The sequence below is a fragment of the Triturus cristatus genome, chromosome 2_1 (assembly GCF_964204655.1).
Source record: "Triturus cristatus chromosome 2_1, aTriCri1.1, whole genome shotgun sequence".
In the NCBI taxonomy this organism is placed as follows: Eukaryota; Metazoa; Chordata; class Amphibia; order Caudata; family Salamandridae; genus Triturus; species Triturus cristatus.
Window position 1 is genome coordinate 14493924 of NC_140581.1, and position 22069 is coordinate 14515992.

A 22069-nucleotide genomic window follows, 5' to 3' on the forward strand; every position below is an offset into this window, starting at 1 on the left:
CATGTACATGCTACAAGTACATGTATGTTCCCTCCACTTCAAGCTATGAAGACGCAAATACAATTGTGTCCAACGTTAACATGTCCTCTTTCAGATCTGCCATGAATGGGTCAGATACTCCGTTCCTAAGTATGCTTTGCCACCGTCTTTATATGGTATACTTTTCACGTTTTCCAGCTCTGGCAAGGTAGGCCCTGAATTCTGCCATCGAGCCTTTTCCTGCTTCTGCCTCTGAATGCTCCAGCCTGGACCTGTATCTGTATCCATGAACTTTGTCCTACTCCCTGCGCGGCTAACGGTGCCCGGCCCGGCCGGTTGCCTGCCAAGACTGTATTCAGCCTTCAAGTTATCTGCTCCGCTCCTCGAGAAATGCATTCCTGTCTAGTAGTTTAGGTAAACATCTTTCCAGCTACAGAGCAAAGGGCCCGGCCTTACTGTCTCTGTGCAAGTAATTCATGACTTCTGTTGCCATGGTAGGCCCATGCCCCCTCGCATTTCATGTAGACATTTAGACGCTTATACACGCACTAGTAGTTAGTATAGGATAGCCTCTGCCTGAGAGACCTTTCCTTCCAGATAATATAGTTCCTTAAACACAAGATATTAGATACGATTTGGGATTAGGTTGTTCTGACATCCCAGACTTCTGTCTCCTCATGTAGGGCTAAATGTCAAGTTCCCTTCACCCTCTAGTTACACGTCAATCACACGTCATGCGGCTGCGCGCGCATCTCTGCCATGTATTTCTGCTGACATTGCAGGATTCTCTTATGGATCCACCCACCTGTGTCATCATCATAATGACGTTTCTAGTATACGCCTATTGTAACGCCTTTTTCATTACGTATGTGTATTCTTATCTCTCTTCTCAGCTGTAACGCCTTCTGCATATGTCTTTACTGTAATGCATTTACTATAAATATGATAACCTGTCGATAATGTATTGCCGATCCCTTCCTGAACCTTCGTGGTGACGGAACCCGATTGCCTGGTTCGAACCATAATTCCTTTGTAAGGAATAAATTCCCTTTTATAACCTCAAATACCACGGATTCTGCCTCTTATTTTTACTGAGTTATTCTTATTGAATTTTACCGCATAAATTAAGTCTAGGTAATTTAAATTTACCACATCTTGGTAATGACACTAAACATTCTGTGATTCTGGGCATATCACTTAATCTCCCCGTGCCTAACCGAAATGAATGTGTGTCCTCATGTAACGTAACTGGTGCTATGTAAAGCGCTCTGATACCTGATTGAATTCGGGTCAAGTTCGCGCTATATAAACCTCTGCAAAATAAAAATAAAAAGTTCACTTTTGTATAATTGTACACTTGTAGTAACTTTACTACTTTTTGGTATTCACAAATGATTGTAATTTTACAACTAGTATTATTAATAGTAGTAAAAATACACTTGTAAAAGTAATAGTGTAAAATTACATGCACAGTTTATGAATACCAAAACAGTAGTAAAGGTCTTACAGCAAGTGTAAACTTACCCAAAAGAGTAAGTTTACCTTTGTAAGTCAGGCCCAGGGGTGTGTAGTATTGTGTTTGCACAAGAGATGTGAAGGTTGATTTAGGGTACTGCTGTAACCAGTTCAGCTAGAGTGCTGCTGTAATACATTCGACAGAGTGTGGTATTCAGGTTGTCAATTGCTACATACATTTGGTAGTTATCATGTGCCTCACATTTGTATGACTGCACCGTGCTGTTCGGCTATTCTAACAGTGCTGTTTCTATAAGGGAGATACAGCTTACTGAAGCTGCTGCCGAGATTAAACGGAACAGCGCCGGAAATGTTGTAAGCAGGTGAGAGACAATAAAAAGTGAGATGGCCAACCATGGAAGGGTGAGATGGTGAAGAATGGAAGTGTGTGGTGGTTAACAATGGAAGAGTGAGGTGGTTAACAATGGAAGAGTGAGGTGGTTAACAATGGAAGGGTGAGGTGGTTAACAATTGAAGGGTGAGGTGGTTAACAATTGAAGGGTGAGGTGGTTAACAATGGAAGGGTGAGGTGGCCAAAAATGGAAAGGCGAGATGGCCAAAAATGGAAAGGCGAGATGGCCAACAATGGAATGACGAGATGGCCAACAATGGAAGGTTGAGGTGGCCAAAAATGGAATGGCGAGATGGCCAACAATGGAATGGCGAGATGGCCAACAATGGAATGGCGAGATGGCCCACAATGGAATGTTGAGATGGCCAACAATGGAATGGCGAGATGGCCAACAATGGAATGTTGAGATGGCCAACAATGGAATGGTGAGATGGCCAACAATGGAAGGGTGAGATGGCCAACAATGGAATGGTGAGATGGCCAACAATGGAAGGGTGAGATGGCCAACAATGGAAGGGTGAGGTGGTTAACAATGGAAGGGTGAGGTGGTTAACAATGGAAGGGTGAGGTGGTTAACAATGGAAGGGTGAGGTGGTTAACAAGGGAATGGTGAGAAGGCCAACAATGGAATTGTGAAATTGCCCACAATGGAATGGTGAGATGGCCCACAATGGAATGGTGAGATGGCCAACAATGGAAGGGTGAGATGGCCAACAATGGAAGGGTGAGATGGCCAACAATGGAAGGGTGAGATGGCCAACAATGGAAGGGTGAGATGGCCAACAATGGAAGGGTGAGATGGCCAACAATGGAAGGGTGAGGTGGCCAACAATGGAAGGGTGAGGTGGTTAACAATGGAAGGGTGAGGGGGTTAACAATGAAATGGTGAGTTGGTTTCACTGTGCAGGTTAGTGGTGGTGCTGACAAGTGTTGTCATGGTGAGCAGGACTTGGAAAGTGAAAATGTAGGTATGATGCAGTGTTGTGGTAGCTGTACAATGAGTGCAGTAATTGTTACTCCATGTCATGTGATGGCCATAGATAGTGTGGATCAGGTGTGAGGTTGATGTGGTTAGGGTGTTGTGGTGGGTGTTTATACTGGTGCCCCCCTCCCACAATGGCGATATATACCCAAAAACTATTAAACCAACCCCTCTCCTTGCCTAAAGTGGTACTCAGCCATTGCTCCCATCATGTCACTGTATTGTAAGGTTCTGCCTAAACTGTGGGCAACATTCAGAGGTGGACCTGGTTGAGAGCTTCAGAAAGAGGCAGTAAAGTAGCATCTTCGAAAAACCAGATCAGCGATGCATGTGCCTGTCCATGCAGCTCTTTCTCCAGAGTTGCGACCCCTTACGGAATGTCTCCTACTAATACACGCATGCAGTTCTGTGCAAGGGGGCACACAGTGGTGTACTACACCAACAACCAGACTATCACATGGCTCTTGGAGTTGGCAATGGGGAAGTGAGATGGCTGGAGATGCCGCAGGAGATTACTGGTGCAGGAGGCTTGTTTGCAAACGAGGACGGCGTCATGAGCGGCTTGAGGATGGAGCATTGAGATGGCTGGAGATGCCACTGGATATTACCGGTGCATATGGCTTGTGGGCAGAAGAGAAGGATGGCGTCATGAGTTGCCTGAGAATCTCCATTGAGATTGCTGGAGATGGCTGGAGAGGTCACTGGAGATGGCTGGATGGCCACAGGTGGCTGGAGAGGTCGCTGGACATGGCTGGAGAGGTCGCTTGATGTTACCAGTGCATGAGGCTTGTTGGCAACAGAGTAGGATGACGCAACAAGTGACCTGAGAATGGAGCAGTGGGATTGCTGGAGATGGCTGGATGGCCAGAGATGGCTGAACATGGCTGGAGAGGTTGCTTGATGATACCAGTGCATGAGGCTTATGGGCAGAATAGTAGGATGATGTGACAAGTGACCTGAGAAGGGAGATGGCTGGAGAGGTTGGTGGATATCACCAGTGCGTGAGCCTTGTGGGCAGTAGAGTAGGATGATGTAACAAGTGACTTGAGAATGGAGTCATGGGAAGCTGGGGGTAGAGTTGGGGGATGGTTACAAATCCAGCTGTACATTATTGATAATACAAAAGTAGGCAGGGCAAGGGAAGAAAGGTATTCTCAATTACGCAGAAGTGCTGCGATGAAGTGACGATTGACTCGACAATGGAGGGGTGTGATGTCTGACGACGAGTATAAATGGATGAAAATTAGTGCAAATATTGGTGAACAAAGGATGAATAAAGGCAATCCTTGTGGAGAGGACAGTGAAAAAGTGGAGAGATGGGTGTAGAAATGAGTTAAGGAGGATCGAATTGATACATGGTGGTGAGAAGGCTAAATGTAGAGACGTACAGATCAGAGTGGTGAGATAGTGGAGTATGGAGTGTTTGGGTGTGTTCAGGTGAAGAGACAAGACAGATGTAGAGAGAGTGTTAAATGGTAGCAGGGAGATCAATAGTGCAACTAAAACTTTGTTTTGAATGTTAAAGTAGACGTTGTGCAAATGTTGTAAGTGGACAGGTTGTGGTTTGTGGTGGGAGTGACTGTTGACCAGATGACTGTGGCTAGATTTACGGGTTCAGCTCTTTCACCTGGGGTCCACAATCTTCCCACACACTTCCCTGCCAGGTCTCTTGTCCTGCCCACTCTACGGCTCTCCAGGCCCTTATTGTCTCAGTATCATACCCACATCACTCCCATGCTCAGTCTTCCTTTCCTACCTGCTCACCTGCCTAATCACACACCCCTGTCGTCTGTCCACTCTGCGCGCTGCTCCCTCTCACATCAGGATACGCAAGGCAGCGAAGGGGGCTCTCATTCCATGCCTACCTCTGCATCTGGGCTTTCAGGAAAACTATAACTTACATGTTCACAGTTAAAGGGTGGCCTTCAATGCTTACATTGAACATGGATGTCAACTGTGTATTGGTGTGATGTGATGGTTGTCAAGGACATAATCTTGAAATAGTTGTGGTTCTAGAGTGAAGAAGCTTGCAGGTCACAGATGCAATGGCTGGAGATGGAATGGCAGGACGGCTCTGAACATTTCATGATGTAGATATGCTTTAGATTAGCGGAAAGAGTTACTCACCAAACCAGAGACGATTAAGTGCATGATGATGACAACAAGAGGTTCCCACCAGCGCCGGTTTTCACAACCGTGGAAGAAGGCCACACCCCAGAAGGTGTGGAGAAGGGTCAGCACCATAGTCATGAAAGCTAGAAACAAAGACATATTTCTGTTAACAAACCATGAGCGTATAAGACAGACAGTCAGGGGACATGAGACAGACAGTCAGGGGACATAAGACAGTCAGGGGACATGAGACACACAGTCCGGGGACATGAGACAGATAGTCAGGGGACATGAGACAGTCAGGGGACATGAGTCAGACAGTCAGGGGACATGAAACAGACAGTCAGGGGACATGAAACAGACAGTCAGGGGACATGAAACAGACAGTCAGGGGATATGAGACAGTCAGGGGACATGAGTCAGACAGTCAAGGGACATGAGTCAGACAGTCAGGGGACATGAGACAGACAGTCAAGGAACATAAGACAGTCAGGGGACATGAGACACACAGTCCGGGGACATGAGACAGACAGTCAGGGGACATGAGACAGACAGTCAGGGGACATGAGACAGACAGTCAGGGGACATGAGAGACAGGGGACATAAGTCAGACAGTCAGGGGACATGAGTCAGGCAGTCAGGAGACATGAGACCGACAGTCAGAGGACATGAGTCAGACAGAGGACATGAGACAGACAGTCAGAGGACATGAGACAGTGAGGGGACATGAGACAGTCAGGGGACATGAGTCAGACAGTCAGGGGACATGAGTCAGTCAGGGGACATGAGTCAGACAGTCAGGGGACATGAGTCAGACAGTCAGGGGACATGAGTTAGACAGTCAGGGGACATGAGTCAGACAGACTCCCACCTCCCTCAGCCAGAGCCCACCCGCCTGTACAAAGTACCCCAACGAAGCAGCCCGCAACTTCACGCAGTGGCTGACCACCTGCGCCGACGACCTCGCACCACTGAAAAACCCTCCCAGCAGACCCAGAAGCAAGAAGGCATCCTGGTTCACCGACGAACTCAACGACTCCAAAAAGACCTGCCGCACCCTCGAGAAAACCTGGCTCCTCAACCGGACCACTGACAACATGACCGCCCTCAAGCACGCCACCCGCAAGCACCACCAGCTTATCCGCACCACCAAGAAGAATTCACTGAAGGAACGACTGGACAACAACGCCCACGACAGCAAGGAACTCTTCACCGTCGTCAAGGAGTTCTCCAACCCCAGCACCGGCAACAACGACATCACTCCGTCACAAGATCTCTGCGACTCCCTCGCCTCGTTCTTCCACCGCAAGATTGCCGACATCCACAACAGCTTCGGTGCACCATCCACGCACCCAACCGTCGAACCAACGCCCCCCACCACCACCCTCCGCACCTGGACCACGGTGACCACCGAAGACACAACCCGCACGATGAACACCATCCACTCCGGATCTCCAACCGACCCCTGCCCCCACCACGTCTTCAACAAGGCTGACTCCACCATCGCACCCCAACTCCGGAACATCATCAACACCTCCTTCAACACCGCCACCTTCCCGGAGAGCTGGAAGCATGCCGAGCTCAGCGCTCTGCTGAAGAAACCAACAGCGGACCCCACCGACCTCAAAAACTTCCGCCCCATCTCGCTCCTCCCTTTTCCTGCTAAAGTCATCGAGAAGTTCGTCAACAGACAGCTTGCCGCCTTCCTCGAGACGAACGGATCCCTCGACCCCTCGCAGTCCGGTTTCAGAGCCAACCACAGCACCGAGACCGCCCTCATCGCAGCCACCGACGCCATCCAAGCCCTGCTCGACAACGGGGAAACAGCAGCACTCATCCTCCTGGACCTCTCTGCAGCGTTCGACACTGTCTGCCACCGCACCCTAGTCCAACGCCTCAGCAACATCGGCATCCAAGAGAAGGCACTGGAGTGGATCATCTCGTTCCTCGCCGGAAGAACACAGAGAGTCCGCCTCCCCCCGTTTCGATCCAAGGCCACCGAAGTCATCTGCGGCGTTCCGCAAGGATCTTCACTCAGCCCCACCCTCTTCAACGTCTACATGAGACCTCTTGCAGCTATCGCACGCCAACACAACCTCAACATCATCTCCTACGCCGATGACACTCAGCTGATACTCTCCCTCACCAGAGACCCCGACACCGCCAGAACCAGCCTACACGAAGGGATGAAAGACGTCGCCGAGTGGATGAAGAACAGCCGCCTGAAACTGAACTCAGACAAGACGGAAGTCCTCATCCTGGGACCATCGCCCTCCACCTGGGATGACTCCTGGTGGCCCCCCGCCCTGGGCTCCACTCCCAAGCCGACAGACCACGCACGCAACCTGGACTTCATCCTGGACTCCTCACTCTCGATGACCAGACAAGTCAACGCCGTCTCCTCATCATGCTTTCACACCCTACGCATGCTTCGCAAGATCTTCCGATGGATCCCGACCGAAACCAGGAAGACGGTCACCCAGGCACTCGTCACCAGCCAACTGGACTACGGAAACACCCTCTATGCCGGAACCACAGCCAAGCTACAGAAAAGACTCCAACGCATCCAGAATGCCTCCGCCCGACTCATCTTGGACATCCCCCAACGCAGCCACATCTCCGGCCACCTTAGAGACCTACACTGGCTCCCAGTCAAGAAGAGGATCACGTTCCGGCTCCTCACCCACGCACACAAGTCTCTCCACGACCTGGGCCCCAAGTACCTCAACGACCGCCTGACCTTCTACACGCCCACCCGCCAGCTACGGTCTACTAGCCTCGCCCTCGCTGCCGTACCACGCATCCGAAGAGCCACCGCCGGAGGCAGATCCTTCTCCTACCTGGCGGCCAAGACATGGAACTCCCTCCCTATCCACCTTCGGCTGACCCAGGACCATCTCGCCCAACAACTCAAGACCTGGCTGTTCGAGCAGTAGCGGACCCTTCCCCCCCCCCCCCCCCAAGCGCCTTGAGACCCTTCCGGGTGAGTAGTGCGCTATACAAATGTTATGATTGATTGATTGATTGATTGACAGAGGACATCAGACAGACAGTCAGAGGACATCAGACAGTGAGGGGACATGAGACAGTCAGGGGACATGAGTCAGACAGTCAGGGGACATGAGTCAGACAGTCAGGGGACATGAGACAATCAGAGGACATGAGACAGACAGTCAGGAGACATGAGTCAGACAGTCAGGGGACATGAGACAGACAGATGACATGAGAATGCAAACAGTGCTCAGGTCAGCAGAACACAGCCAATGCCCAGGACAGAGAAACCCAGCCACAGCCACTGAAATGTAGTCATTGCCAAGACATGCAAACGCAACCAGTGCTGAGACATCCAAGACATGGCGAATGTAGCCAGTGACAACATATAAAGATGCAGCCAGAGATGACAGCATAGATACGCAGCCAGCGCCAAGACACAGAGATTCAGACAGTGGCCAGGATGAGGGAACACAGCCAGCGATGACGATATAGATACACAGCCAGCACTGAGGGAATGAAAACTGCCAGTGACAAGGACAAGAAGATGCAGCCAGCGCCAGAGGCACGAAGATGCAGCCAGCGCCAAAGGCACAAAGACGTAGCTAGAGCCTAAGGCACAAAGATGCAGCGAGCGACAGAGGCACAAAGATGCAGCCAGCGCCAAAGGCACGAAGATGCAGCCAGCGCCAGAGGCACAAAGATGCAGCCAGAGCCAGAGGCACAAAGATGCAGCCAGAGCCAGAGGCACAAAGATGCAGCCAGCGCCAAAGGCACGAAGATGCAGCCAGCGCCAGAGGCACAAAGATGCAGCCAGAGCCAGAGGCACAAAGATGCAGCCAGCGCCAAAGGCACGAAGATGCAGCCAGCGCCCGAGGCACAAAGATGCAGCCCGAGGCACAAAGACGCAGCCAGCGCCAAAGGCACGAAGATGCAGCTAGAGCCAGAGGCACAAAGACGCAGCCAGCGCCAAAGGCACGAAGATGCAGCTAGAGCCAGAGGCACAAAGATGCAGCCAGCGACAGAGGCACAAAGATGCAGCCAGCGACAGAGGCACAAAGATGCAGCTAGAGCCAGAGGCACAAGGATACAGCTAGAGACAAAGGCACAAGGATGCAGCTAGAGACAAAGGCACAAGGATGCAGCTAGAGCCAGAAGTACAAAGACGCAGCTAGAGCCTGAGGCACAAAGACGCAGCTAGAGCCTGAGGCACAAAGACGCAGCTAGAACCAAAGGCACAAAGATGCAGCTAGAACCAAAAGGCACAAAGATGCAGCTAGAGCCAAAGGCACAAAGATGCAGCTAGAACCAAAGGCACAAAGATGCAGCTAGAGCCAGAGGCACGAAGATGCAGCAAGAGCCTGAAGCTAAAAAATTCAGCAAGAGCCAAAGGCACAAAGGTGCAGCTAGAGCCAAAGGCACAAAGGTGCAGCTAGAGCCAAAGGCATGAAGATGCAGCCAGCGCCAGAGGCACGATGATGCAGCTAGAGCCTGAGGCACAAAGATGCAGCTAGAGCCTGAGGCACAAAGATGCAGCTAGAGCCTGAGGCACAAAGATGCAGCTAGAGCCTGAGGCACAAAGATGCAGCTAGAGCCAAAGGCACAAAGATGCAGCTAGAGCCAAAGGCACAAGGATGCAGCTAGAGCCAGAGGCACAAAGACGCAGCTAGAGCCAGAGGCACAAAGATGCAGCTAGAGCCAAAGGCACAAAGATGCAGCTAGAGCCAAAGACACAAAGATGCAGCTAGAGCCTGAGGCTAAAAGATGCAGCTAGAGCCAAAGGCACCAAGATGCAGCTAGAGCCAAAGGCACAAAGATGCAGCTAGAGCCTGAGGCTAAAAGATGCAGCTAGAGCCAAAGGCACAAAGATGCAGCTAGAGCCAAAGGCACAAAGATGCAGCTAGAGCCAGAGGCACAAAGATGCAGCTAGAGCCAGAGGCACAAAGATGCAGCTAGAGCCTGAGGCTAAAAGATGCAGCTAGAGCCAAAGGCACAAAGATGCAGCTAGAGACAAAGGCACAAAGATGCAGCTAGAGCCAGAGGCACAAAGATGCAGCTAGAGCCTGAGGCACAAAGATGCAGCTAGAGACAAAGGCACAAGGATGCAGCTAGAGCCTGAGGCACAAAGATGCAGCTAGAGCCTGAGGCTAAAAGATGCAGCTAGAGCCAAAGGCACAAAGATGCAGCTAGAGCCAAAGGCACAAAGATGCAGCTAGAGCCAAAGGAACAAAGATGCAGCTAGAGCCAAAGGCACGAAGACGCAGCTAGAGCCAAAGGCACGAAGACGCAGCTAGAGCCAAAGGCACGAAGACGCAGCTAGAGCCAAAGGCACGAAGACGCAGCTAGAGCCAAAGGCACGAAGACGCAGCTAGAGCCAGAGGCACGAAGATGCAGCTAGAGCCCGAGGCACGAAGATGCAGCTAGAGCCCGAGGCACAAAGATGCAGCTAGAGCCCGAGGCACAAAGATGCAGCTAGAACCAGAGGCACAAAGATGCAGCTAGAGCCTGAGGCACAAAGATGCAGCTAGAGCCAAAGGCACAAAGATGCAGCTAGAGCCAAAGGCACAAAGATGCAGCTAGAGCTAAAGGCACAAAGATGCAGCTAGAGCCTGAGGCACAAAGATGCAGCTAGAGCCTGAGGCACAAAGATGCAGCTAGAGCCTGAGGCACAAAGATGCAGCTAGAGCCGGAGGCACAAATATGCAGCTAGAGCCAGAGGCACAAAGATGCAGCTAGAGCCTGAGGCACAAAGATGCAGCTAGTGTAAGAAACTGGCTCTATATATACTGCACCAAAGTGAGGTACATTGTGTATAGAGCCCAAGAGTCTCCAGAGGTTCGGCAGAGGTTAAAGTTAGATAGAACCTTATTCTCTAAAGTGGTAGCTTGGTCGAGCAGTAAGGCAGTATCAGAGGACAGTGTTAAGCATTTGTTGTACACACTCAGTCAGCAAATGAATTCACACACTCAAGAACTGAACTCTAGGCCAATTGTTTTTGTATAAAAATAATATACTATTGTTTTATTTCTAGAACCAAGCAAGCCTGGCACAGGTACCCATTTAAATACTTTGCAGTAGTAATTTACTGGTATGAACACAGTTCAGAATTGCAGTATGACTTGTACTGGTTTTGGTTACAGTTTAAGTAAGCAGTTTGCAACATTTAGCAGGTATAGTACATTCAAATGAATGGTCTTTTTATGAAAAAAGCAATGAATTACTTTTCAGATTACTTTTGTAATCAAATGCTGAACTCCTAGGTTCAGCACTGGGAACTTTACTTAAAGCAGGTAAGTAATTACATTTTTGTAGTTTGTACGATTTTTAAGAATATTCTTGTATTTTAAAAGTTGACACTTGAACCCCCAATGTTATCCTATGGAAGGAAATTCATTTCACTGGTGAGTTACTTTTTAGTTACTTTTCTTACTCAGTGCTGGACACCTGGGTTCAGCACTGGGACCTTTCCGGCAAACAGTTGAGAAAATTCGGTTAGGTTATTTGTGCGATTGTTAAAGAATATTATTGTATTTCAAAAGTTGAGACAAACTTTTTCACATAGAATCACCAATGTTATCCTATGGGAGGAAATTCCCTTTGCAGGTAAGTTACTTTAACATTACTTTTCTTACTCAGTGCTGGATACCAAGATTCAGCACTGGGACATCTCCTGAAAACAGTTGAAAAAATGTGTTTTGGTTAATTGGGTGATTTTTAAGGAATATTCTTAGTTTTCAAAAGTCGACACTTTGAAACTTTTTGGGAGAAAAAGTGTCAATGTTATTCTATGAGGAAAAAGAGGTTATCGGTTTCCAGGTAGATAATCGGTCTTTTGAGTTTGGGTTCTTGGGTTAGACTGCGGGGTCTCCTTGGGTCAGTGATGCACTGTTGTTGCACCCCCAGTGGCACTAGGGCGGCCGGGTGCAGAGTGTTGAGGCCCAATGTTATCCTATGGGGGATAGGGGGGCTCCGGTTGGTGGCTGCTGGCAAGCAGGCCACGGAGTTGGGGGAGCAAATCTCCTAGGGTTAAGCTCAGGGCAAGTTGGGGACCAAGTTAGCACCAAAGGGGCACCCTCAGCAGCGCTAGAGCAGCCGGGTGCAGGGTGCTGTTTTGAGATCAGGTGCCCTGTTGATTTCAATGGAGAGTCTCCGGGGCAAAGAAACACTGCAGGCTCGGGGACGAGGATCTTCCAGGAGTGACCACCACTTCGAGGGGTAAGTTGGGATGTAGAGGAATGGTTAGGCATCACTGGGTTGGGCACACAAGGCAGAGGGGCGTCGGGTGCAGGGGTGCCTTTGGACGTCGGATTTTCTTACCCGCTCTGGTCGCGGAGGGGGAGGGGGGGTCCTCTGGATTGAGGCTGCAGGCATTGTCTGGAGGCTTGAGGCAGGTCAGAGGTCACCGGATCTCAGGTCAGGATCACCAGGGAACCCTCCTTGTGGTGTTGGATCACTCAAACACGGTGCCGGGCTCGGCGGGTGCAGAGTGTGCTGGATTTGCGGTTTCTGGCTGGCACCAGAAGCTGCAGTTTAAACACGTCCGGTGTTCACGGGAGAAACAGCTTGGAAAGTGAATGCAGGCAGGTCCTCGGGGTTTTTGAGGTTGCTGGCTGCTGGACACGCCGGGTGTAGGAGAGTTGGATCTGCTTCACATGGGTACCCCCACTTTTTGCTGGTGTTTCACTGTGTTTCGACTTTAGTCTGGCTGTGGCCCTGCTAATCAGGACCACAGCCTAGCTGCTTCCTCTCTAAAACGGTTTGCATGTACATTAGGTACATATCTAATTGGATTCTGGAGTGCCTTATAAGCCCCTAGTATATGGTATACTATGTACCTAGGGCATAGGTACCTCAGAGGCCTACCAGGGGCTGAAGCATGTATTATGCCACCCCTGGGAAGCACTCCAAAATGGCACCACAGGTCTGCTACTGCAACCTGGGTAAGGGTGTGCTTGCACCCCTTACTGTGGTATAGGCTACCTATATCACTACCCTATACGGACACATATAAACCTATAAGCCACTCCTATGGCAGGTCTTGACAATCCTGAAAGCAGAGTGCTTATTTGTATGTGAGATGGTGCCCAAGCATGAGCTGAGCCCCTCTGCAGCGTTCGGGAATACTTCCTTATGACTGTTCTGTGATATAACATCAATACATGGGGCGACGTCTCACCCCGACCAATCGCACTGCTTGGTGATGCCTGTTTTAGGCGACATTATTCGTAAACTTTCTCCTTTTTTGTTCAAACTTTATACTTATTTGTTCCACTCATTCTTCGTGTTTTTCAACATGCTTAAATTCCACAAGCGAGGTGATGATGCTGTTTCCCAAGTTTCTAATGCGCTCACTGTGTCTATCGGACCTCTTTGAAAGAACACGACTGAGGCATACTTCATTCAGGGCAGTGTTTATTCATTCAAACCCAATGCATTTCGTGCTTTTAAAGCACTTCTTCAGGGGTCTCTATAACCAATAAAAACAATCATCAGTTAATGTGCGCACTATCTTTACACTCATATTTTAAGTGTTACAATGCTTTATATGCCAAACGATCTTTTCTTATTTGAATGAACGAAACCTATCCTTATTTACGAACCAACAGCAATTTTTCCCTTTGCGCTCAAAACAAGTAAATTGCACCCATCACACCCTTCTGTTTATAACGCTCACTCTCTTCATGTTAATACGAACCTCGTTATTCCCCATTTTCTAATAGTCTCAGTGCAGTATACCCAACATAACATCTCCCCTCGTCCCCTCTGTTATCAAACCCTTTTCTAAACATGCATCAGAATAATGTGTAGTCTAACATTCGGCCTCATTTGACCTTCTCACACATTCGCAAAGATGCATCCTTAATCATAAAACTACCATCATTCCATACGTTCGTGTTTGTTAACTTTTAACCCATACATCTTAACTTACTCTGCTCGACCGAAATTCTTACTAACAAACTATACACGTACCTGCCCTAGACTGTTTAAAAACCTTCAATCCTCAACGCGACTGCAACCAAAACATCTACGACCCTCCCTGAACAGATCTGGTGGTGTTCTCCACTACTCCCACTATGTTCCCTGAATTGCTGCTGCTCTTTGGCCTGCCCTCCGACTGGTGACCGCTGCACTGAGTGTGGGCTGCAGGGCAGAGCTGGCTGAGAAGATCATTGTGAACGAGTGACCAATGACTATGCGGCTTCCCGAGGCCACCACAGGGGGCCACTCAAGAGGGCGGCCCTGTAGTGGCATCGGGCATCCACCCCCCACTCCTTTCTCCTCCCCCCCTTCCCCTGGGGGAGGTTTGGCCAAGGGAGGAGTCCCCCCTTTTGGTCGCGGGTGTCCCGCGTCACCTCTGGTGCGCGAGGCAGGGTGAGCGGTACATAGGTATCCCCCACCCCTTTCTCGGCCTCTTTTGCACCGGACGCGCCGCGGACACCACGCTTCCATCACGCTCTGGAGCTGACTCGTACGCAGTGAGTCCGGGCCTTGCCACCCCCTACCCCCCCAAGCCGTATCTCCCCATTACGGGTGATTTAGGGCGGGCGGTCCAGTCTATGCTGGAGGCTGCCAGGAACGGGGTTGGTGGAAGCAGGGTGAAACTCCGGGGGTGGGTCCGCGGGCACGCAGCCAGTCTCGTTGTGGGCCCGCCTGTGGCGGAGATGTGGAGTCCTCTGAATGCCTCGCCCCGTCCTAGTGCGTGGGGCCCCTCGTCCTTGCGCGGCGCCCCCGTCTGCCCCCTGTCTTGCTCGTGGGTTGCGGGGGCCCATGGGTGGGGGCGTGCGCGAGGCCCGTGTTCAACCCCCCTTCCCTGGGCATCCCCGGCCGGTGCAGCTGCGGCTTGCTGGCGAGTCGGCTGACCTTAGGCGGGGAGGCGGGTTCGGGTTTCGCAGGAGATCACAGGCCGCCGCATAGGGTGGCTCCCATGAGCCGAACACATCCTGGCTACACGCGCTTCACGTGGTCACCAGCACCGCGGCGTGCGCCTGTGCCTTGGAAATCACCACCCACAAGATTGCATCCGTCTGCCCCCCCGTTCGTGCCACTTGCGCGGAGACTCTCCAGCGAGTTGGCCTGCTGCTGCCAGTGCGGGGGCATGGGGGCCTTTCGGGACTGCGGAGGGGCCCTGCTAGTGAGCCGCGGCTCGGCCCTGGCGCTCCCGGTCTCCTGCTTTCCTTGGCCCCACGGTGTCCGGAGACTGGTAGGGGCACAGGTGTCCGCGCGGGTTGCTCCCGGCGCTGGTGGCCGGCCACGGTGCTGGTGCTTTGGGCGTGGGCCCCAAGGCTCCTCCGCTGTTTATCGACGCTGCGGGGATGGGGCCTCTGAGGCGTGGGCAGTGTTGGGGCGGGGGTCGCGCGGGGCGCCCCTGCGCCGCGTGCCCCGCCTCGCGCCCCCGGTATCACGGCAATGCAGCCCTGAAAGCAGAAGCTCCGTCCAGGGTTCCTGTGGCTCCGGGCCGACCCGTGCCTGCGCTGCAGGGGCTTGCGCCTTCCCCCGCATGCAGCACGGGGGGCGGGTCATGTCTGGTCCGAAAGTGCGGGCGGGAGGCCAGGTCTCGCTCGGCCTCGTGCTCGCCAGCTTGTACTGGGTGCCCGGGGCTGTCCTATGCGTTTTGTGCCCCTCCCCCCCTGTGCATCGCAGGCCAATGGCAAGGAAGTGAGCGGCAGCTGGATGGTAAACTTGAAGTACCAGGCAGATAAAAAAGAAATCTCACCGGTTCAATACTGCTGTGAAGTTTATAAATTCATTTTGCCAAAGAAGACCTATCCAACGTTTGCAGTAGAGGCTCAGGTGTCGATCACAGCCATGCCTCGGGTGGAGTCTTCCCGGCCTAATGATCAAGGTCTTACACCCTCTCTTTCGCGGCAGATTGGGGGTTCAATCCCTGGTCTGTCCCTGCCACTGCTTGGCAGCCTAAAGTGCAGGCAATGGTAGTTCCTTCAGTAGAGTGGGCAGTACTTTAAAAGGGTATTCCCTGCGGGTCAAAAGGCAGACGCCAGGAAATCTGGGAGTAAACTAATCAATCGACCTCCCCGTGCGGTTGCGTGTAGTCCCCCAGATGGGGTGTTACCTCATTAATGCAGACTCCAGGCCTGACCCTGTGAATGAGTACAAAAAAAAAAAAAAAAAAGTTAAACATTCATTAATGTCGTTGGCGCAAGCATAGGAACTCTAGGGTTGTGCGCATGCCCCAGGTGCCTCGCTCTGGGGTTCCGTCTCGGTACCCCGCTTGACACGCGGCTCCGGCGAGCTTGGGGGGAGTGGGTCAGGCCGGCCGTGCACAGTGCACCGGCGGATGTGTATCCTTTTTGCCTCTTTGTGACTGCCACAGCCTATGCGAATGTATTAATTTGATCTGTTTTCTCCATTCAGGTAGGGATTGATGCCAGGCCACCCCCGCCCCCCCCCCCCCAACTCCGCCACTCCTAAGGATTTGCTAGGACCGCACCGCTAGTGGCAAGGCAGCACTAGGGTGTTTAGACGCCTAGCATCGCGGTGCTGGGCGAGGGTGCCCACCAAAGGGCGCTGGCCACAGGGCCGGGTTAACCCTAGCGGGCCCCTGGGGTGACCATCGCCAGGCAGTGGAACCCACCACCTTCACCTTACGCCACCTGCTTTGTTTTCCAGCTTCGTCCCGTGCTCCCGGAATATCGCAAAGGTGCAGGGTGCAGCACCAGTCATCTGGCCGAGGTGTTCTCAGAGGCAACACATCTGGGAGAGCACCGCTGAGGGGGCTAGGTTGGGGGGTACAGTAGCGTGACACCAGCTCATGGGGTAAAGGAGACAGGAGGGGCAGACGGGGACTGGAAGCCGCACCAGCGGCCGTCTGACCACCAGGTCCATTGGTTAACATTTCACCATTATCCCCACACAGGGTCCAGCAAGTCCTTCCCAGGTGTCACAACTTCAAAAGCATTGTCAGGAGGAGTGTAGGGTACACAGGAAGTAAGTAAGGGGTGAGGGTCTGGGACCGGGCGTCTAAGGCAAGGAAGGGAATGCTGCTCCGGCACCAGCAGCTTGGTTTTGGCTCACAGCTCAATTTCTCTTCCAGGTGGGCAGTCGCAGATCCGTCCGGATGAATAGCCAGGGATGTCCCCTGCTTTTTTCGATGATGTCCCAGGTGGAGGATTCCCAGGCAGGAACCTCCCAAGATGCGCAATTGTCGGCCGTCATGGAGATGGTCAGGGCCAAAGGAGTGGCCTGGGCCACTGAGTTGTTGATGGCACACAGCCCGGATGATTCTGGTATCGCTATGCCTGCTCCAGGGATGGGTCAGGAACCCGCAGAGGAGAACGGTCCCACCAGATCCAAGAGGGTCCGCAGGCCCACAGTTAAGGACTTTCCAGCGGAGCCGCTGGTAGCTAGGAGCTGTACCACGAGCATTGGGCGGGCTGTGGCTAGATAAGAGCAGAGACAGCCATTCCGCCCGCAGCCTCATGTGCTCCCCCCGCGGTCCCTGCCGCCAACGCCACTCCTCCGCCTGTGTCCCCGGCATCAGGCACCCCCGCTGCTCCGCCTCCTGTTCTCCCTGCTCCCATGCCGCAAGTTACTTTGGCCCCCCTGCTGTCTGGCCGGTGCTCACTAGCGTGGGAGGTGACCCCGGCGGCCAAGGAAGGGATTTGGAGGAGGGAATTTATCAACATTTTTATGCTTTTGATGCACGGGGCAGAAGGGGTGTATACCAGAAAAATGAGTGGTAAGGAGGACAAGAAGATTCGCTTCCAAGCATGGCCTGACAAAAATATTAAAAGGTGGGGACAGGTCTTTGCTATCCTGGCAGAGGTGGTCATGGAGCGGTAGCCAGAACAAGGGCCGGGGTTGTTCCAATATGCTGGCATCATCACCAATGAGGCGGAGACTAACGGCGGGATGGGCTGGTACAGGTATGATTGCGAGTTCAGGAAGAAGATGGCCATGTGTCCGGAACTGGGGTGGGACCAGCTGGAGGTGCGTCTCTGGGTCCAGCACATGGGCAAGGGCAGGGTTGAGGCCGAGGAGAAGTCTTGCTCCACCATAAAGAAGGGAGAGTCGAGCAAGGGCCAGGGGCAGGACAGGAAGGGTCAGTTCAAGCAGCCCTTTCGGGGAGGCCATGGTGGGGGCCAGAAGCAGGGACCCAGGAGAGTGTTCAGTGGTACGTGCAGGTTGTTCAATGCTGGTTCATGCTCCTGGGGCAAGGCCTGTTGTTTCTCCCAACCTGCAGCAAGTGCGGGTCCCCACACTCAGCCACCTCCTGCGACAAGCGCGATAACGCCTCCATGCCCGCCAGACACGACAAGTAGGCCCCTGGTCTGGGTTCCTCGTGCCGGGTCCTCATCCCCCCCTTCCCCCAGCCCAGCCCACCTGGCACCCCCTGTGGCGCCCCCTCCTGTGAGCCCCTGGGCAAAGGTCCGTCCCCCATTGTCACCGCCAACCTGCTACCTCTACTAAGGGAGTCCCCCAATGCGAAGGACAGACTGTCGCTAGTCCAGGGGTTCTTAGAGGGCTTCAGAATTCCCTATCTGGGGCCCCTGTTCAACAGGGACACGGAAAACCTCAGGTCAGCCAGGGATCATCCCGAAGTGGTAGGGGCAAAGATCAAGAAGGAAGCAGCCCCCTTCCGAACTTTGTTGTCTCTCCCTTGGGGATGGTCCCGAAGAAGGAGCCAGGGGCGTTCAGGCTGATCCAGCATTTGTCATACCCTGAGGGGGATTCTGTGAACCACTGGCTGGAGGAGGGTTCGTGCTCGGTCTCGTACTGTTCGCTCGACATGGCAGTAGACATGGTCAGGAGGGCGGGCAGGGGAGCGTGGATAGCCAAGGCTGATATTGAATCCGCTTTCAGACTTCTCCCGGTCCACCCTGAGAGCCAGCACCTCCTTGGGTTTAAGTGGCAAGGTGAACTCTTCTACGACAGGTGCATGCCGATGGGGTGTGCGGTCTTGTGTGCCTACTTTGAAGCCTTCAGCTCATTCCTGCAGTGGGCCCTCTCAGTAAGGTTCAGCGTAGATGGGGTGACCCACTACCTGGACAATTTTTTGTTCATTGGGAGTGCGGGAACACAGGAGTGCAGCAGGGGGCGTCAATGTTTTCAGGAACTGGCAAGACACCTAGGGGTGCCGTTAGCACCTGGTAAGACGGAGGGTCCTGCGCAGGTTCTCACCTTTTTGGGCATTGAGCTTGACACGGTGATGGGCGTGTCTAGGCTCCCTGCAGAGAAGGTCCAGGCTTTGCGTCAGGACATCCAGTCACGGCTGGGGAAAGACAAGGCTCCTTTGGGTGTCATCCAAAGCCTCCTGGGCAAGTTAAACTTTGCAGCCAGAGTCATCCCGGTGGGGCGAGTGTTCGCCAGGAGATTAGCCAGGGCCACAGCTAACGTGTCTAGAAAACACCACCTGGTCAAGTTGGGGGAAGGCTTGAAGAAGGACTTGGTTATGTGGGGGGAGTTCCTGTCCCACTTCAATGGGACGGTTATCTGGAGGGCCCCCTGGGTGGACAGTCCCGAGCTCAGCTTGTTCACGGACGCTTCAGGGAGGGAGGGCTTTGGGGCAATCCTGGGCAAAGAATGGTGCGCACAAGAATGGCCCAACGCGTGGCGCAAGCACGGCATCACTTCCAAAATCACCGTTTTGGAACTTTTCCCTATTGTCACATCCCTCCACCTGTGGCCTGCCATCTTGTCTGACAGAAAGGTCCTTTTCTGGTCGGACAATATGGCGGTCGTGCAGGCCATCAACGGGCAGACCTCCAAGTGCCCGCTGGTGCTATGCCTGCTCAGGGAGCTCGCCAGAGGGAGCCTGCGCTGCAACTTGGAGTGTAGGGCTCGACACATTGAGGGGGTCAAGAATGTTGCGGCTTACGCTCTCTCTCGTTTTCAGTGGCTCAGATTCCGGGAGGCCTGGCCGCAGGTGAGAGCGGAGATGACCCCCTTCCCCGTAACCCTCTGGAGGATCATGGAGTGGAACAACAGCTAAGAGCCATGGGGGAACGGGCCTTGGTCCCCGGTACCAGGAAACGGTACCTGGCACACCTGACCTGCTTTAACAATGTGGCTGCTGTCTTGGGCCTGGCCGGGATACCCTTGGAGGGCAAGGCACAGGCTTTCGTGGTCTGGGCCAAAAAACAGGGAAAGAGTCACTCTTTGGTCTGTGGTCATCTAGCGGCGGTAAGTCACGATGTCAAGCTTAGAGGAGGACAGGACCCTACCAAGTCCTTTGCCATCAGGGCGGCTCTGAAGGGGTGGGCCGGGGAAGAGCCCCGGGTGCCAGACAACAGGTCCCCAATCACCTTTCCCATCCTGCAGGCCATGCTAGACATCCTGGGAGGTGTCACCCACTCACCTTACGAGGCGTCCCTCTTTTCCGCCTCCTTTTGCTTCGCTTTTTTTCGAGCATTCCGGATCAGCAAGTTAGTGGCTCGGGCCAAATCTGATAGGTCAGGAGACGCCCTGGGCATAGCGGATATTCAGTTGATGGGTGAATTAACAATCCACCTTCGAAGATCGAAGACAGATCAGAACGGGAAGGGGGTAGTAGTGGAGCTACTGCCTTTAGGAGACCCCAGATACTGCCCGGTTGCCAGGGTCCGGGAGTTTGTCTCTCTTTGCCCTACAGCACCGGGGTACTTATTGATTCACGCAGACCTGGTTCCCCTAACCATCTTCCAGGAAGAGAGGGTAATGGGTGCTTGCCTGTCTAAGGCCGGCCTTCTCCAGGCTGATAAAAAATATTCAAGCCACTCCTTCAGGATTGGGGCGGCCACCACTGCATTCTCAGCAGACCTGTAACCAGCACGGGTCATGAAGGTGGGGTGCTGGGAGTCTCAGTGTTATAAGCGATATATCCGCCCTTGATGGGGCCTGCTCAGTGTATATAGGACTGTAATGTGCAGTGTTGTGTGCCACATGTTTGTGGTTGTAGTGCAATGACTTATTGTTTGGTAATAAACTTTTGAGTTGAAACGTGTCCTTTGTTTCTTCAGGGTCACGTGTGTGGGTCATTGGGCACTCTGCCATCTCCCGGTTGGCCCGTTGGGCATTGATCAGGAACTGGATGCAGCGATTCTCGCAGACAAAGTTTGAGGGGTTGGGTTTTCCAGGGATGAGATGGTGCAGCCTCATGAACAGACTGGACCACTCGCTAGCCACGTTGGGTGCCTCGGGGAGAACCCTGCTCCTGCATGCCATGAAGACTGACCTGGGGGAACTGAGCAAACGCTTAGGTCAGTGCGAGCTCTGGTGGTCAGAGATTTTGCCTCGGAGGGTTTGGCAGGGTGCTAAGTCTGGCGAGGCGGTGGAGCGGTCCAGGAAACGGGTGAACAGGTCCATGTGCAAGTTCACTCAGCAGAGAGGCTTGGGATTTATCAGACACGAAATGATTCAGGAAAGGGTCAAAGGATACTTCGAGTGCAACGGGGTACACCTCACTCCAGTGGGGATGGACTTGTTCCTGCTAGACTTGGAGGAGGCACTAGCACATAAAGGTTGCAGGTAATAGGTTAGAGCAGTTGGTGGGGGGCCCCGGTGGCAACGGTTGGCCGCCTCCTGGGCTGTGGCGGAGTTACAGGGCGATCTGGATACATACGGGTACAGAACGGTACCGCTGCGCGGCACACGGTGGTGCCAGAGCCGAACCTCAGGAGCCTCATGGGAGGTTCACGGATTCTATGTCGGCGCCCCGTTAGTCCTTCGGGCGGTTGTGGGCCTGAGCAACCGGGGGCTTGCCTAGCTACGCTCCGCCCAGAAGGGCGTGAGTATAATGGACCTAGGGTGGTCAGGTGATCCGGGAAGGGGATCACCAGAAGGTGCAGTACTAAGTGGTTCGCCACGGTGCTGCTAGGCTCATCAGGCGGGCAGCTGGCGAGAAGGCTGCCTGTCCTTGGATCGCCCGTAAGCTAACCCACCAGATTACATAACGTTGTATGTAATAAACCTGCAGCAGTTTTTCCCAAGTATAACTTGTGTGGTGTGTTTCATTTGAGGGCATTCTTGCTGTGGGGGGGGGGGGGTCTGTTGCCAAGATGGTGCTATGCACAAGTGCGTGCGACAGCAGCAATATACGATTAGTGCTGTTGGTGGAGTTTAAGCACATTAGTGTGTGTTTTTGTTGTTTTTACCCCATACGTACTGCTGTATATTGCTCCCTTATTGTCTTAGTCAGTTGA

At 52.9% G+C, this 22069-nt stretch overlaps 2 protein-coding genes across 4 annotated transcripts in view; one reads left to right on the plus strand and one right to left on the minus strand.

The window, feature by feature from the left end:
* LOC146863618 (gamma-secretase subunit APH-1A-like) overlaps positions 1-22069 on the minus strand; it is a 115386-nt gene that overhangs the window by 19164 nt on the left and 74153 nt on the right. For both annotated transcript variants that reach the window (XM_085627664.1, XM_085627662.1), the window contains exon 5: positions 4956-5083. In XM_085627664.1, coding sequence (XP_085483790.1) covers positions 4956-5083 — 128 coding nt within the window. The remainder of the gene's footprint in view (positions 1-4955; positions 5084-22069) is intronic.
* Positions 14352-21844, plus strand: LOC146863619 (uncharacterized). Of its 2 annotated transcripts, XM_085627652.1 has the most exons (3): positions 14358-14407; positions 16807-16877; positions 16984-21844. In XM_085627652.1, the coding sequence occupies exon 3, from the start codon at positions 18556-18558 to the stop codon at positions 19879-19881; it is 1326 nt and encodes a 441-aa protein (XP_085483778.1). In that variant the 5' UTR covers positions 14358-14407; positions 16807-16877; positions 16984-18555; the 3' UTR covers positions 19882-21844. The 2 variants fall into 2 exon arrangements, with proteins under 2 accessions (XP_085483784.1, XP_085483778.1); XM_085627658.1 differs by lacking the exon at positions 16807-16877 and having other exon boundaries at positions 14352-14407.

Coding starts and splice junctions, on each gene's coding strand:
- LOC146863619 (XM_085627658.1), top strand. CDS start 18,556: ATGGTCCCGAAGAAGGAGCCAGGGGCGTTCAGGCTGATCCAGCATTTG.